Source organism: Puma concolor, chromosome D3 (assembly GCF_028749965.1).
Source record: "Puma concolor isolate L17-30 chromosome D3, mPumCon1.1.hap2, whole genome shotgun sequence".
NCBI classification, from domain to species: Eukaryota; Metazoa; Chordata; class Mammalia; order Carnivora; family Felidae; genus Puma; species Puma concolor.
The window spans coordinates 53,383,251-53,401,253 of record NC_141678.1 but is presented as its reverse complement, the minus strand read 5'-3'; the positions used below and the strand labels follow the sequence as shown (position 1 = coordinate 53,401,253).

Below are 18,003 nucleotides of genomic sequence, written 5' to 3'. Positions count from 1 at the left end.
CTTGCTTGCATAGAAGCTTATTTATTGTTAACTGATTAAGTGCATCTCCACTGAAAACTATTATACAAACATGTTTATTGTGGAGTATAATGTATAGCTTTTAGATATGTTCCTTAGGAGTACCAAATTTATTCTCGTTAAGGCTCTTTCCTAACTAGTTATCCCCAATTCTCTTAAGATTGGTACTACAGTTTGCAAAAGTTACCAAATACAAACCTTATTTAAATCTGATATTATGTATATAAGGTAAAATAGCTTAGGGGCCATATCACAGACTTTTTTGCAAGAGGCAAATAAAATACGACATGATAGCCAAGGCAATCTTTATAAAACACAATTTGGATTGGGGTGCCTGAGTGGTACAGTTGGTTAAGTGTCTGACTCTTGATTTCAGCTCAGGTTCGAGCCCCGCATGGGGCTCTGTGCTGATGGTCTGTCTCTCCTTCTCTCTGTGCCCGCCCCCCTCTCTCAAAATTGAAAATTAAAAAAAAAATTTAAAAATACCACAAATTGGATTGAGTCACTCCCTTGCTTCAAACTTGCAAGGCAACTTCCCATGGCCATTAGAATGGAATTTAGACTGCCTTCATAGCAAAGAGGCTCTATCTGATTTGGCCCTGCCCTTCTCCCAGCTCTGTCCTTTATCTCTGTCCCTGATGCTCTCTGTTCTAGGACTCAAGTGCTCCCTTGTCTCAGGTTACTGAATCACTGCTGGGAAAGCTCAAACTTCTGATTTTCTTTCTTTCTTTCTTTCTTTCTTTCTTTCTTTCTTTCTTTCTTTCTTTCTTTCTAATAAAAATTTTTAATGTTTATTTTTGAGAGAGCATGAGTGGGAGAAGGGCAGAGAGAGGGGGAGACACAGAATCTGAAGTAGGCTCCAGGCTCTGAGCTGTCAGCACAGAAGCCAACACGGGGCTTGAACCCACGAGCTGTGAAATCATGACCTGAGCCAAAGTCCAACGCTCAACCGACTGAGCCACCCAGGCATCCCATCAACCTTCTGATTTTCAAAACACTGGCCCTGTCTCTTTCTTAGTGAGATATACCCGAGTCCCCCATCCCCAAGCTCAGTCAGCATCCATGGCCACCCTTTGTCAATGGTTGTCAAATCCATCATTGTTACATCTTCCTCTGTAAGAGTCTTCCCAGCACTTTTTCAGTGTCTGATGTTATTTTGAAAAGTTAACCATTTACTTCTCTGTTATCTGTACCTGTCCACTACTCTACATGTTCCAAGAAAGTTGGGATTTTGGGGATCATGTTCCTACCCTCTCCTATCAGAATGCCCAGTGACTAGGCATGCAGTAAGTATTTGTTGTAGAAATGAATAGACCATCACTATAAAATTGATAAAGATACTAAGCCTTGCAAAAATCGAGGGTGGCATTACTGAAAATGTAGAAGATGTAAAGGGAAAAATATATGCAGATACACAGGTGTATGAGATAATCCACACAGTTCTTTGAGAGAAATTATTTCATGGTGGCTTTTGATATCTTTTCTTTTGGTTCATGATATGCATGTGGTCACTCACTATCCCTGCTCTTGGTTAAGCACTGAACTTGGAGCTGCCTCTGAATGGGTGGGCTGCCTTCCACGTGCACTCAGACACACTTCTGGGACTTACAGGGCTTGTTCCTTATCTTATGGAGAATTTTCTCTCCCTAATTTTAAGTGATTTCTTAGACTTTCCCATGCCTTAAATAGTAATCTTGTGAGATTTCTTTTCAACTTTTTACCTGATCTGTAAAACACTGATCTAATTATAAGTATGATAAATTTCCATGAGAAAATAACTATTTGATTAGCAGCACCCGAGAGAATGACTAAAATCATTTATGAGGCATTTGCACCATAGGACTTTTTTTTTAATGTTTACTTATTTACTTTTGAGAGAAAGAGAGAGAGAGAGTGTGTGTGTGTGAGCGGGGGAGGGGCAAAGGGAGAGTGAGACAGAGAATCTGAAGCAGGCTCTGTGCTGTTAGTGCAGCACAGAGCCCCACACGGGACTGGAACTCACAAACCATGAGATCATACCCTCAGCCGAAGTTGAACGCTTAACCGACTGAGCCACCAAGGCACCATAGGACTTTGAGCGTCAATGTGACTAAATTGTGTTTTTGTACAAATGGACAGATGATAGATTAGAAAACCAGTTGGGGAGCAGTGACTTCAACTCTACTCCTTGCAAATACATTGGCATGAGGATAAAACAGCTAGAGGGGACTGCCTCCTACAGACAGGGCCATATGCTGGATCTGTGGTATGATTAAGGTCTTATTACACTTGATTTTTGCCACAGGTCTATCTATTTAAGAAAAATGAAATAATAAGCTTTGTTTGAAACCTAGAAGTTGGTTTTGTTTGTAATCTGTGTTTACTTTGCAAATCCTTGGGTGATTTAAAAAAGGAAGACAGGGGCACCTGGGTGGCTCAGTCAGTTAAGCGTCCGACTTCGGCTCAGGTCATGATCTTGCAGTTTGTGGGTTTGAGCCCTGTGTTGGCTCTGTGCTGACAGCTCAGAGCCTGAAGGCTGTTTCGGATTCTGTGTCTCCCTTTCTCTCTGCCCCTCCCCCACTCACACTCTGTCTCTTTCCTTCAAAAACAAATAAACATTAAAAAAAATGAACATTTTCAAAAAAAAAAAGGAGGACAAAATAATATTTGTAATTTATCACTGTCTCTTATTTAATGTTTTGTGTTCATAAAATTAGTTCTACCACATATACAGACTAGATGAAAAATGTAAGATCGATCATTATGGAGCCTTTTGTGCTTCAAATTGTGCAGGTATGGAAAGTTACACGGAGATATATGTTGTAAGTGAAAGTCTTGTTCTGATCTAAAAGGAGGACACAATAGATATTTTACTTTTGCTGAGTGATGATCTGGAATTTATTGCTAATCATGAATCTGCCAGAGGCTTTAGTGTTTAAAAATATTTTAAAATCTTTGAAGAAATAGAATATATGTGTAAAATTTAAGAGAACAAAATTTTACTTTCATCTTCTTTCTTTATATTTCCAAAATAAATCTTTGGATTTAGTGCGTTCTTATAAGTGATCTTGCAATAGCAGACAATTTTGAACATTAACATTGCCACGGAGAGTAACGTTTTTACAGTATTTTGAATTTTTGAGAATGTTTAATAATGTTTCATCTATTGTTAAAAATGATTTATAATGACCTATACACTGGCAACCCTATTGGGTCCTCTTTTAATATTGTTGAAAATAAATAATTGAAGATCATATGACTTGTAAGAGGACACTATGAGTTTTAGAGTCAATTCTTTCTCAGTTCTGATATGGATATTTTGAATTATTGCTTGGCTCAGTGCCCCAGATACTTTTGCAATCCATTGCAGTGCAACTTAGCAATGTTTGCCATGTGTGAGAGGTGTGACTTTTTTTAAAGGGAGATTTGGGAGAGGTCAGCTTGATACTTCAGGTTCAGGTACATGTTCATCATGTTGACGTAAGGAAAGAATATATATGTGGAAGCTGAGTATGTAGTGAATGATTCATTTAAAACTATCTGTGCACTTATACCTCTGTATAAGTATGATCATGTGTCTCAGGGATACACGAGAAGCATGATCATGTATCTCAGGGATATGTGTACCCCAAATGAAGATTATTGTTATAGCAGCAATTAGGCTGATATCAAGTTTCTGAAATCTGTGTATATTTCTTTTTTCAATTATTTATTTATTTGTTTTTGAAAGAGAGAGAAAGAGAGAGAGAGAGAGAAAGAGGCAGAAAGAGGAGAGAGAAAATCCCAAGCAGGCTCCATGCTGTCAGTGCAGAGCCCGACACAGGGCTTGAACTCATGAGCCATGAGATCATGACCTGAGCCAAAATCAAGAGTCAGACACTCAACTGACTGAGCCACCCCGGCACCCCAAATCTGTGTATATTTCTAAGTCAAATAGTTTCTGTCTCAAAATGGATATGTAGCACTAAGTTATAGTTTAGCTTCATAAAAAGCAATGTGGTTTAGACACAATGGAGGCAGAAGAACTGAGGACGTGTCTTGACTTTGTTTACCAGCTATGTGACCTTGGATAAATCTCCTAGCCTCTCTCTGTTTCAGGTTCTGATCTAAAACGAATAAAAAGTGTGAAAGTGATAGGCACAGGAAATGCACAGTGTGTTCATAAAGAGGAAGAAAAGTGAAAGAGTTTTCTTCTGTGCTTTAGAGGGTATGTTCACAGCACACCCTGTCATATAAAAGTACTAGTCACTCATTTTTAAAGACTTGAAATTAGCCACATCAACCTGATTAGTCCTCAGTTTAAAGGGATAAAAGGAGTGTTTGGAGTTTATTTTATTTGCTCTTGTCCTCTTTACAGAACCTAGCTCAACTGAAGGATAGCAATGATCCATGGTTGCCCTGCGAATCTGTGAGTAGAAGCTCCTTTTCATCCTCTTGCTGTCCCCGACATTTTTTGTTTTTTAATTTCGGGAGGTTGCAACGTTAGATCCCGGGTTCTTATCTAGGAGAACTTATATCGTGCCTGTTGGAGGTGGTACACATCTGGTATTTCTGCTTCCTACTCAGCTGGCTCTACTGATGAGGGTCCCAATAGCCACGCTCTCCAAATCCTGTCCCTTTAAGGACAGGTGTTCTTGCAGGAACTCTGCAGGTTTTATTCTCAGGCCCTATGAAATCATGAGCCCTGTCAGGAGGCTCCTCACTTTCCATACCTGGGAATGGGTGTATTGGAAGAAACATGAAATGACATTGTCTTCCTAAGTTGCACACAGTAGCCTAACTGTGTGAACCTCAATTAAACTGTGCAGAATAGTTATGGGCTCCTGGATAATTGCAGAAATTCCTTGCCTATAAAAGTTGCCATTTTGGAGCCTATGTAGGTCACGCACCATTCTAAGGTGTGGTTTGGTCTGAGGGCCTGGCTAAAAGGCATCACAGAAAATGGAGACTGTTGGACTAGTTACCATGATGGTGGAGTACATGAAAAAGGGAGTTAGAGGCACCTGCAGTTGAGGGAGCAGAAATAACCCAGAGAGATGTTTGGTATCCTGGGTGTGCTATGCTCTCTCTGGCCTAGTTGATGAGAAGGTTTCCCATCTTCCTTTTTCCTTTGGATGTCCTTACAATAAATTGAATTAACTGAAGTAACCTGAATAGGCCTTTTTCTGGCAATATAAATGTGCCTCAGAAGCTAAAACATAGCACCCGTGCTACTTACTCTCCCAGAATGAAAACTAAGATAGAGTATCTGCCCAGAAAGGGCTCTCACGTTCAAAGAAAGAGGAAAGCAGATATAAAAAGATACTGGAATGTTACAGACCCTGTAAAAGAAGCATGGGTGGGATACAGCATTGGCCCAGTTGAGAGAAGGAGTCAAATCAGGAAGAGTGGATAAAGTTTTGGACGTGTAATATTCGGTTCAAATTACACCTGTACCACTTATGGTACATTTATGAATCATTTATGTCCTAAAGTTTATTTGTAAAATGACGTTACTTCTGTTTATCCTTTAGGACTTTTGTTATGCGTGTGAAATGACTTTGTTAACTGTAAAATGTTTTGTAGTGTAAGGGGGTGAGACGAGCATGCAGTTCCAGACCAAACCCCTGAGATCCAACTCCTTGGTTGTCTCCATTTTAAACCATCAAGCTGGCTTTATAGGTCACTAAACCACATTAAAGTTGCCTATTAGCTGATAAGTGGGAAATATGGAGAAGTGACTTGGTTAGAAAGATGCATTAGAAACAAAATCCATTCATTCATTTAAGATTTTTCATTGATACATATTATGTGACAGGTACTGTTTTTTTTTCTGTGGGAGACACATTCCAACCTGTTATGATGTACCCATTCTAGGGAGAATAATAGGTTATATATACAATATCCAGTGGCCATCTAACTTTTGGCAAATTACTGAAGTTTTTCTGGGCCTGTTTGTCAGTACTTTCTCCTACAGAAAATACAGTGATTTTATACAAGATATTGGAATCTAAGTCATTATGTGTACTAACTGCAATATTAGACTACATACCATTCTTTTCCATGCTGAGTGTATTTAAAGTAGTAGCTACTGAACCAGGATGTTTTTCATTTTTGTGACTTACCTTTTTGAAGTCAGTTTTTGAAGTCATTTGCACACCTCAGACTAACTTATTAATAAGCAGTTCTCTCCTGAATAATACTTATAAAAATAATTGAGTAAAGCAATTGGTATCCTCATAGGGATATGTCAGAGATGCCAAGTTCAAGCCTAATTATACCACTTTTGTTTATAATTGAAGGTATATCAAGTAGTGGCATTTTAGTTTATAAGCTGTGTAATTTTCCAGGTAGAAAGGAAAGGCAAATATTTCTCATGCAGATCATATCTGAAGGTTTCACCCAGGTCACTCCTTCCAGAAACCCTTTCATAAGAGGTGTTCTCTGTGTGTGAAATATTCCAATATTCCAGCTGCGCTCCCACCTGGGAAAGGGAAGGAAGTATCCCTGCAACTCAAACAACAGTTTCATTACTTTGTAAGGAACTCCTGCCTGGATACTTAGGGACTAAAAAGGAGGCAGCTACTACTCAGGGTTGAGAAGTTCTCTAAAAAAGAAAAATATCTTTGAAAAAGGGAAAACATCATTGAGTCTCAAGAACCATGGAATATTTTCAGGGCAGGATTTTTATCCTACAACTACATCTACATAATATCTACAAGGTAGATATTATTGAGAAGACTCTATTAAAATCACAGGTCATGTTATGGTAATAATACTAGACATCTCCTGGGATATAACATTTTTTTGTAGCCCAATGTGAAGTTTGTAGGAATCTGAAGGCAAAAGTAACGATTTGCCTACTGGGATTAAAGTATATACTGTAATTCTCTAGTCAGTTATATTGACAACAACAAAAATAATAGAGGTGAGATTTGCTTCCATGGAACCTTTAGTGTTACATGTTGAAAGAGGGAGGAAAGCAGGTAAGTGAAAAAAGATACTAGAATGTAATAGACAATGTAAAAGAAGCATGGATAGGATACAGCATTGGCCAAATTGGGACGTCAAGGTTTTTGTAACAAGCAGTATTAAAACCAGTCACTTAATGCTACTTAGGGTATTCTATTTAGCACAAATAAAAACCAAAATCAGATAATGTGTTTTTGTTGTGGTGGTTGTTAGTGGTGGTATTCCCATAAGTCTATACACCTAGAGATTTGTCTGACAATAAAATAAAAAACAAATGACTGTTCTATATGGCAGAATCACATTGTTTTATGTGAGAACTAAATTGATAAGTGGCTAGGTTAGTTCTAAATATGTTTTTAAATTTTGGTGTCTGTTTTCAACTTACAGTGAGATAATATTTATATACTTAGCTACCTACCTGCTTTATTTTCCAAGAGCAAGAATACTTAGTTGAAATGTTTACATCTCATAGGTAGCATATGATCATGCTATATGTACCCAAAAATTCTTATCTGATAGAAACTACCTAGCTGTTTTTTTTTTTTTTATGATATCATCTACTGGATAGAATACAGGTCTCTTACAGCTAATTAACTGTTCTGCCTTAAGTGATTCTTTCTTAGTAAAACTTATACAATCCATAGCATGACCCAAATCTGTAGATTCTTCGACTAAAGGTATGAAAATAGTATTTGTGAGCCAGATGCAAACTTCTGCTACATAACTCTTCAGTAGAGGCAACTAAAGAATCTCAGAGTTTCTGCATTGGCAGGAGCTTAGTGACATCATGTCTAACAGTGTTTCCTGACATGGGGCACGATGAGGCCCTGAAAGGTTGGGTGCTTTGGCCAAAGGTACACAGCCCCTTTGAGGGGAAGCTGTGACTCAACCCTGAGGCTTCTGAGTCTCAGTTCAGTGTTGACTGTACCTGACTACCTCAATCCATTTTACAGGAGAACATGATGAACATCCTTAGGAAGACGATGCCAAAGGGCTTACATGATAAAATGGGACGCCCTATTGTAGCCTTGAGTTTTGGGTACCATTTATAGATCATGCCAGCCAAAATCTTGTTTAAAGTACCTTGTGGATGAGATATAGATGACATAAAGTACCCATCTCTGAGAAGCTGCCACACCCTCATTAGTGTGACCTGCAATGATGCCCAGATAGCCTTTGATTTGGTTAATGAAAAAAGGACAGAGTTCAAGAAACAAAAGACAACTAGGTGTGCCTATTTTCCACAACATCCATAATATTATATTGACTTTCCTTAACTTGTTCTAATCTTGAAACATTCTAGAAGTTTCTACTTCCTAATTGCAAAAGTTATTAAGTGATATGTTAAAAGATCTATTAGAAATAGAAAATACCTTAAGTCTATCACAATTACTAAGAAATGCAAAACACAAATACTTTAGTATCAGTGGGGAGTAGGGGGAAATTAAGTATCAAAAACCTGAAAATTAGTAAGGATAATAAATCAATACTACCTAAGAGAGATGCTGAGAATCTGAAATATAATACCCTTTTAAGATCAAGGAGAAGAAAAATGAACTCAATAAAATTAAATGGTCATAAAACATGCCTATGCGGAGAATAGGAGGCAAAATTTAATGCTCAGAAGTACCCTTTAAAATCTTGATACATGCAATGAGTTTTCCTTACAAAAACAAAAGATTTGTCTGAGTTGAAAGGCATGGAGATAACCCATAGAAATATAGCAATAGGTCTAGACTGATGATTCTTAATTTCTATTAAAAATTGAATCAGATTCTTTCCTTTTGTAATGCAAATAAATAATGATCATTATTACAGGGCATCACACTTCTATTTGGAGTTTTTCAGTTGACAAATATTTTTCAAAAACGGTCTTATTTAATAATCTGTCTCCCAAGCTCAGAGAACGGAATGTTCTACCGCTGTTTCCTTCCAAGTTTGGGCTGTGTGACCTTTGGCAGTGTTAGGCTGCTCCACCACTTTGCAAGCTCAGGGAATTGTAAATTCCAGAAGAATGGCACCTGCCGGGGCAAGTGGACAGCAATGTGTTCCCTTATCTCCCTAGCATTGGCTGCCCTCTGCCTTTTAGAACTGATGTTCAAAATAAATCCTATATAGAGCCACTTGCCGGAGAATATGGTGGAAATCATTTTCCAAGGTCATGTCCTAGCATCACTGTGGACATTCCTAGGAGACTGAGAGGCAGCCAAAAATAGGGTATTTGCCTTTGTTTGCTTTGAAAAAAATGTCCAATTTTCCTAATAATTCCCTCCTCTTATCATTCCCTTTATTTTTTGAACTCTTTGACTGAATTGTTCTGTCATTTGACATTCAATAGACTTATGTCTAATGTAATCTAATTTTCTTTAAATGTTTATTTTCAGAAAGAGAGAGAAAGAAAGAAAGAAATAAAAAGAGAGAGCAAGCGAGCGTGCAGGAGGAGGTTCAGAGAGAGAGAGAGAGAGGGAGAGAGAGAATCCCAAGCGGGGCTCCATCCCATGAACCATGAGATCATGACATGAGCCGAGATCAAAAGTTGGATTCTTAACTGACTGAGCTCTCCAGGCACCCCTTAATTGATTTTTAAAAATAGATTTTTTTCTAATTGAATTGGCATAGTTTGGTGAATTGACCGACCTGATCTCTGTTCCTCTAGGAATCCAGAATTAGAAGCTCCCTTACCTTTTTCAAGGGTAGGACACTTGCTATACGTGATACCTATCTGGAAAGCACTTTATGCTTTGAGCACCAAAGGAGGAAAGTAGTATAATAACCAAAATTCCATGTTTATTTTAAATAAATATATCATCTAAATAGTTCCTTCCTGGACTGTAGGAATGCTTTAATAATCCCAGATAGGGTTCATCTTGATGGCTTGGTTTTCTTCACTTTCTTTAGCCATTTCTGATAGGAAAAAATTCTCATATGACTTAAATATTTCATGGTTAGTTACAATGTAATTTTGAGATAGCTAACATTACTTCGCCTTGAAACAAACTCACAGGGAAATAACTGTATAAAAGAAATGGGCTTGACCAACTTACTTCCCTACACATGTAGGGTTTTGGTTTAAGTATAAATAAAAGAAAATGGAAAATAATTTTGTTTCTGATTATAAGTTTTAGAATTGTTACGGCATTTAATCTGAATTAGATTATGTCTGTGACGCCATGGAAGTCTAGTTCAGCCAAATTCTCACCCTGCTTTTCTATGGCATTTGGTCCCTCAAGCATGGAGAGTCCTTTGAAGTCACCATAGGCTGAACTCATAGAACTCTTTTTTATAGGAACAGGTTTAAAAATGGAATAAATCCCATATAGAAACTCTGACAACTGACAGAAGAGATAAGGCCTTAAGGCTGCATTTCCTTCCCTAGGCCTTTAAATTCTACTTACCATTAAAATGATCAAAAGGCAGATGTTCCTGAAAAGGAGCCAATCCATTCCTTCAGGTCTTTCTTGCACACGAACCCGGATGAAATTTGATTTTAGTCCTAGTCTTCTGGGTTCTGAATTCGGCTCTGCAGCAAGATGTGCTTTAAGATGCCCTTTTAGGAGGGCATGGGTGATAACTCTGGTGCTTTCTGGGCAGAGGAATGAAGATGTTCTATAATGACTCTGTTTCCCCACCCCAAACTCTTGGGCTGGTCTGGAAGGCTGGCATTGTTTGAGCTCTGGGTAAGAACATAGACACACCTTGATTCTTATTGCAATGAAACCCTTTGTTGGACACCAAAGAAAAATCTTACAGAGGGAGGACAAGATTTACAGGGAAGATACCCAATGAATAATAAATTACTCACAACATGAAAAATAATTAAGATGTTAGGGCCTATCATCATGCTGAATAAAATTAGTAGGCTTCTTCTTCTGCCAACATCATAAAAGCAAAATTATATATACTAACAACACACACACATATGTACACTACAGAACCAACTTCAAGGACTGACACTTGGAGCAGAGGACATTGTGAAGAGGCATCAGGCCCAAAGGATGGTGTAGGGAGAGAGATAGAATAATGAAACTCTCATCTCTTAAGGTGATTCCTGCTTCCCTCCTTAAGAAGTCCTGTGATCAAACTGCATTCCTCAAGTTTAAAGATGTTCTGAAAAATAAGGTTAGGACAGAAAGACTCTGATTTCACTAGTATGTTTTTTTTGCACATTTTAGCATATTCTTTCCTCCATATACAGTTGAGCCTGTTATATATGATATGACATTAACTAAACTGGCTTAAGGTAACTGCAGTACAGAGTTTGGTCACTCTTCGTGGCATATCCACTGATAAAAAAGTACATAATATGAGTGAGTAACACATTTGAAACCCTCATAAATATTTATTGAGAAGAAGCTGAGACAGGGAACCTGAGAATTTAAGGGCAAAAGACCAGAGCAGTATCTGGATGTTTCAGAATATCATTTCCCTTTTTTCATTTCTCTCTTATCCTTTGTTAGTGTGGATTTAGAATAGGTATAGCTCCCCTGTGAAAAAAATTGCAGGCTGGCAAGCATTGTAAACAAATATAAAAAGAGAAGGTAGTTGAATGTTCTCTAACTGCTAATATACGTTGGTTGGAGAATTTGAAAGGGGGATTGCATCATTGCTGCATCTCAGAAACAAGATGGGCTCTATTGCTAGGAATGGAATGTATTCTAAACAGCATTCAGTCTTTGGGAATCTTAGTTTGACATTTTTTGGAGCATAGGAGAGAGTCTAAGCAATTAGAGCACTGGCATAGTATCCTAAAATGAAGATAAATGAATTATATGTTGAAAATATCTCTAAGAAAGAGAGCAGGAAATTATACGGAAGTAATGGAAAAAGTGAATTGTTACAAAAAGGCAGTATTTGGATATATCTGCCTAAGCCAAATATTATATTTGGGGATATCTATATTTATAATTCAAAAATGTATAAGCTGAGCTAATAAAGCATATGTGTGATATCAAGTTTTAAAGTACATCAAGTGGTCCTCTAGATATTAATTTACTATTTCATTGTATGTTAGATAAGTCTTTAAAACAAGAGTTATGGAAAGCTATGCTTGAGTAAATAAGTTTTAAAAATCTAGGGGTGCCTGGGTGGCTCAGTCGGTTGAGTGTCCAACTTTGGCCTAGGTCATGATCTCATGGTCTGTGGGTTCAAGCCCCGTGTCGGGCTCTGTGCTGACAGCTTTGGAGTCTGTGTCTCCCTCTCTCTCTCTGTCCCTCCCTTGCTTGTGCTATGTCTCCCTCTCTTAAAAACAAACATTAAAAAAATTTTTTTTTAAAAAAAAAGGTCTTTTGCGAGGCATCTGGGTGGCTCAGTTGGTTAAGCATCCGACTCTTTTTTTTTTTTTAACGTTTATTTTTGAGACAGAGAGAGACAGAGCACGAATGGGGGAAGGTCAGAGAGAAAGGGAGACACAGAATCCAAAACAGGCTCCAGGCTCTGAGCTGTCAGTACAGAGCCCAATGCGGGGCTCAAACTCACAGACTATGAGATCATGGCCTGAGCCGGAGTCCGACGCTTAACCGACTGAGCCACCCAGGCACCCCAGGCATTTGACTCTTGCTATCAGCTTAGGTCTTGATCTCAGGGTTGTGAGTTCAAGCCCCACACTGGGCTCTATGCTGTGTGTTGAGCCTAGTTAAAAAAAATTCTTTTGCAACTGTTTTACATGCAACTGAGCTTTGATACTTCTTTGTTTTCATGAATTGTTGTTCAGAGGTTTGAAATGTGACAATTGCATCCACCATGGAAAAATTCTGTTTTATAGCTAGGTTAAAACAGCATTGAATTAAATACTTTTGCTCTTGAAATATATCCTCCATCAATAGTGCCAGCGAGCTTTGGGCTTTGGGGATGCAGTGGAATTTTCCCTGTGTTCTTCTACATGTGTGAAGTATAACGGACGTTGTTGCTTGAAATGAGTTCCAAGAGACAGGGTGGTTGGAAGTATTTCCCTCCCAGCCAGCCTACCAAAGACCTTTTCATTGATTATAACTGTGCTGTGACTTTGTTTTTATTTTTGTACAAAGCATTTGAATTATTCCGGAATAAAGGAGGAAGAACAATGAGAATTTGTGCTTTATCAGTGAGTAGAGATAGTCCTGGGCTGTGTGCATTTCTATCCCTAGAAACACGCTATAAACAGCTATGAAGATTGTTTGTGTCTTGTGGAAATTTAATGTGCCCTGTTGCTTCAGATTTGAATTATAGACACGTAAGAGGAGAATGTAAAATATCTCAAATAAATGGAATTTTAGACTTTAAAAAATACATGACTGACACCCTTTTCCTAGGTGCCTCCCAGTTTACCATGGCCCCTGTACATAAAATTGTTTTTGGTGTCCGTATCCAATGGAGAGTATGAGGGAAGAGAAAAGAATGTATAATTTCAGTGCTTTCAGTATGATGCTCTGGGCCATCAAACAGAAATAAATCTGAGGGACCTTTTATTGCCATGGGAGTCACTGCAGAACAGTAGAGAATGGGAGAAGCCAGTAAGGATTCTTTAGCAGATTTATGGCTATAAACAATGGGTCAGTCAGAGCTTAAGAAAGTACTAAGGGATGAGGGAGAAGTCAGTGGTTGTCATGATGGTTTTATTTCCATCACTATTTCCAAGCAGGCTCTGAGTCAACATGTAACAGCGCATTATATTAATATGCAAGGTAGGGCAAGTTGATTATCGTTTAGCCAGCTAAAGAAATTCATTTTTGTTTTATTTCAGTTAATATTGAATTAGAATAATTTAATATGCATTAGAGAATTAATGAAACAGATCTAGAGTGTTCTTGCTTTTCACAAGGGGAAAATTACACTCTTCCCTGGCTATATCTGATAGAGATATTTGCAAGACTTTCTACCTTTTGTTTACATCATGTCGGGTTGATTTCTTCTGAAATGTAAAATTTCCTACTTACCTGAATTGCTATTCTTAGGGTGAGTTTCAAGAAAAGAAAGTAAGAAAGAAAGAAAAGAAAGAAAGAAAGAAAGAGAAAGAAAGAAAGAAAGAAAGAGAAAGAAAGAAAGAAAGAAAGAAAGAAAGAAAGAAAGAAAGAAAGAAAGAAAGAAGAAAGAAAAAATGAAAAGAAAAGAAAGGAAAAGAAAAGAAACAGCAAACAGTAGAAGTAGGTACTAGGTCTTTTACGTGATTCCTCCAGATTTCCCCATTTATAACTCCTGAACTCAGTGATTCAGAATTTGAATCTGGTGATTATGATTATACGCAGATTTAAAAGACTTTGCAATAACTGAGAAGTGGACAGTTGATGTCCCATCACCTCATTTGTACTTCTGGGGGGAATTATGGAAGTGATCTCAAAATAGAATCCTGAAAGGATTTCAGTTAGTGAAATCCTTTTCTTGGCAAAACTTAGGTCATGATTTTGACTTAGGTAGATAAAGAACAGCTACTTTTGTTTCTCTTGTGGGGTACCAGCCATCATTAAAACGGAGCGTGAAATCATTAATGCTTAAAAATACCCTAGAGATGGGGCGCCTGGATAGCTCAGTTGTTTGGGCATCCAACTCTTGATTTTGGCTCAGGTCATGATCCCATGGTTGTGGGATCCTGCCCCGTGTCGGGCCCCGTGCTCAGCTTAAGATTCTCTCTCTGTGTCTGCCCCTCTTGCACTCTCTCTCTCTCTCTAAAATAATGAAAAAAAAAATACCCTAGAGATGATCTAATGCAATCTCTCCTTTCTCCCTTCTCTCCAATCCATGTTATAGGTATAACCCTGAGAGACTATAGAGTTTAAGTGCCAAAGTTGGGCAAGAGTTCTACCTCCTGATTGTAGTCAATTTATATAAATACCAAACCACTATCCAGTGTTGGCTGGATACATGAAAGCAAAATATAAAAAAGAGGTGATGGCTGAATCCTATTATCTTTTACAAAAACTCTTCAAATAGTTTAGAGTTTACTGAACTATTAGGTTTAGTAGCTGGCTCTGCATGCAGGATTCGAAAAGTAAGTTTGTCCTATTGTTTATGTGTGATATCCTATTTCATTTGCTATTATGAAAGTACGCATAGAATTTCAGGGATGTTCTAGATATTTAATTATTGTTCTGTGCTTCTGTAATATTGTCATACTGCTTTTAAAGTAGTGGGACTGGGGCGCCTGGGTGGCGCAGTCGGTTAAGCGTCCGACTTCAGCCAGGTCACGATCTCACGGTCCGTGAGTTCGAGCCCCGCGTCGGGCTCTGGGCTGATGGCTCAGAGCCTGGAGCCTGTTTCTGATTCTGTGTCTCCCTCTCTCTCTGCCCCTCCCCCATTCATGCTCTGTCTCTCTCTGTCCCAAAAATAAATAAACGTTGAAAAAAAAAAAAATTTAAAGTAGTGGGACATTTTCATTCCATACATCATGTCCATCTGAAAGAGCAAGTATTTTAACACTTACATTTTTTATTTTATTTATTTATTTTTTAATTTTTTTTCAACGTTTTTATTTATTTTTGGGACAGAGAGAGACAGAGCATGAACGGGGGAGGGGCAGAGAGAGAGGGAGACACAGAATCGGAAACAGGCTCCAAGCTCCGAGCCATCAGCCCAGAGCCTGACGCGGGGCTCGAACTCACGGACCGCGAGATCGTGACCTGGCTGAAGTCGGACGCTTAACCGACTGCGCCACCCAGGCGCCCCAACACTTACATTTTTTTTTTTTTTTTAATTTTTTTTTAACGTTTATTTATTTTTTTGGGACAGAGAGAGACAGAGCATGAACGGGGGAGGGTCAGAGAGAGAGGGAGACACAGAATCAGAAACAGGCTCCAGGCTCTGAGTCATCAGCCCAGAGCCCGACGCGGGGCTCGAACTCACGGACCGCGAGATCGTGACCTGGCTGAAGTCAGCCGCTTAACCGACTGCGCCACCCAGGCGCCCCAACATTTTTTAAAAGTAATGCATAACTTAATGCATGCCAGTACAAATTCTTTTTGAAAAAAGAAATGTAATCTGTTCAGGCCAAATATTGTGAACATGATGGTAAGGCAGCATTTTTCTATCAAGTAATCAGTTTAGGGTTACTGGTGAATATTGCTTAAGTATCCAAGGGCAGCTTTATTTCTTGATAGCAGGTGTTAGAGGAAAGGAAATTTTAAAAATATTCATGGTCCTAAACCATGTTTGTCAAATGCAGTAGGCAAGTAGGTTTCAGAGTTGACTCAGGCAAAAGGGTTTTCATTAGCCTGGGCCTGGGGGGATGAACACAATGTAAACAAACTTGTCTTGGTTTTGACCTAGAGCAGTGCTGTGAACACACCTCTGACTGTCCACCTTGAGTTAATGGCACTGAAGATAAACGACCTGTTTCCTTGTTAAAGCCAATTTATGTATGGAAACCATGGTGCCTGCAAACCAGGTTATTTAATGGGTGTTGGAAATCACAGAGATTAAATGTCAGTTTCCTAAAGGGTTATGTTAATACCATAGGATGATGTTAGTTTACACCCTAAAATCATACTTACATCCTGACAGAGGTGCCTTGTTGATTCTCTCTGTGATGTCATGTGCTTGGTGTGGGATGTCTTCTAAGTAAGTGCAGAAAGAATAGTGTGGCTTCTCGCCCTGTGTTAATTAAAGCGTGTACTTACATGTTTATTGCATATTTGCTGCATACTTATCCCCTCAAAATGTCATCTTAGTCTGTCCCCTGACTCCTGATCATGATGACAGTGGCATCATCCGCACTATGATAATTACTTCAGTGTCATGCTGACTACTGCAATGGCACTGGCAGTACCCCCTCTTTGGCAAAGTTGTTTCATGTATATAGTTTACCTTTTGTGCTATTAGTCATGCATCTAGCAGACTCTGAAATGGGCTGTGGGCTTAGGTTGTTTAGGAAGAAATTCAGGGATAAGAAGTTCGAGATAAGCAGTGCATGTACCCAAATTATATGGTCCAGTACATAGGAAATACAGATTTCTTGGCTTCAGACTTACTGAATCTGAATGTCTGGACATGGCACCTGGAATTATTTATTCTTAACATGCTCTTCCCATAATTCTGGAGTTGCATGCTGGTTTTAAGAGGTTAAGAGTTTATTGAGTCAGGGTAATTAACCTAGACCTGTGGTTGGCGCGGGGAGAAATGGCAGCAGATAAACATATTTTTCTAATACGACAAAAATAGCATCTCTTCATGGGGGGTTGGTATTGACTATTTGTGTTTCCTTTTAGGTGAAAAGTTTACTTCCTTTTTTTCCCTCCACTGTGTTACTGATGCTTTTAGTATGGATTTGTAAATATTCTTCATATTTAAGGGAAATGAACTTCTGTTAAATGTGTTGAAACTATTTTTTACTTTGTTTTTTTTTCTCTTTTGAGTTTGTTTTGGATTTTTCTTTCTCTTTTGCATCTGAGAATGATTATGGTTTTATTTGGAATAAGCTGTTCTAAACAGTCCTGCTATCTATTAGTTTCCTGTTGCTGTGGTAATAAACTATCACAAACTTAGTGACTGAAAACAACACAAATTCATGGTCTTACTAGTATAAATGATATATTTTCTTTAATTGCAGTTTCTAACATTTATTTTCTTACATATAGGAGTATAATTGATTTTGGCCTTTTGATTTTTATATCCAGCAGTTTTGCTAAGCCTGCATTATTGATTGACTGAAGTATAGTTGACCTACAATGTTACATTAGTTTCAAATACAGTAGAGCGATTCAACAACTCTGTATGTTGTTATGTGCCGACCACAAGCGTAGCTACCATCTGTCACCATCCAACACTAATCCAGTACCATCGATTACGTGCCCTATACTGAATCTTGCATCCCCATTAGATTCATTGCATCTGGAAGCCTGTACCTCCCACTGCCCCAAACAGAATTTCCATCCGTGTTCATGTATGGAATTAATATGTAATTTTCCCTTCTTATGCTGATCTAGTCGAACTTGTCAAAAAGTTATGCTAGCCTTATAAAATGAGCTAAGGATTGTAAGCCTTATTCTCTTATGTAGAACAGTTGTATAAGATGGAAATTCTTTCTTTCTTGAGTCTTTGGCTCTTGAAAGTTTGGGTCAATGGTACTTTTTACTATGAATTTGTCTACTT

At 38.3% G+C, this 18,003-nt stretch overlaps 1 protein-coding gene across 1 annotated transcript in view; it reads right to left on the bottom strand.

Annotated features, from left to right (window-relative positions):
- Nucleotides 1-10,655, bottom strand: part of DSG4 (desmoglein 4) — a 45,801-nt gene extending 35,146 nt beyond the window's left edge. The window contains exon 1 of the mRNA XM_086682676.1: nt 10,344-10,655. Coding sequence (XP_086538802.1) covers nt 10,344-10,391 — 48 coding nt within the window. The 5' untranslated portion in view covers nt 10,392-10,655. The remainder of the gene's footprint in view (nt 1-10,343) is intronic.
- Nucleotides 10,656-18,003: the final 7,348 nt, after the last annotated feature.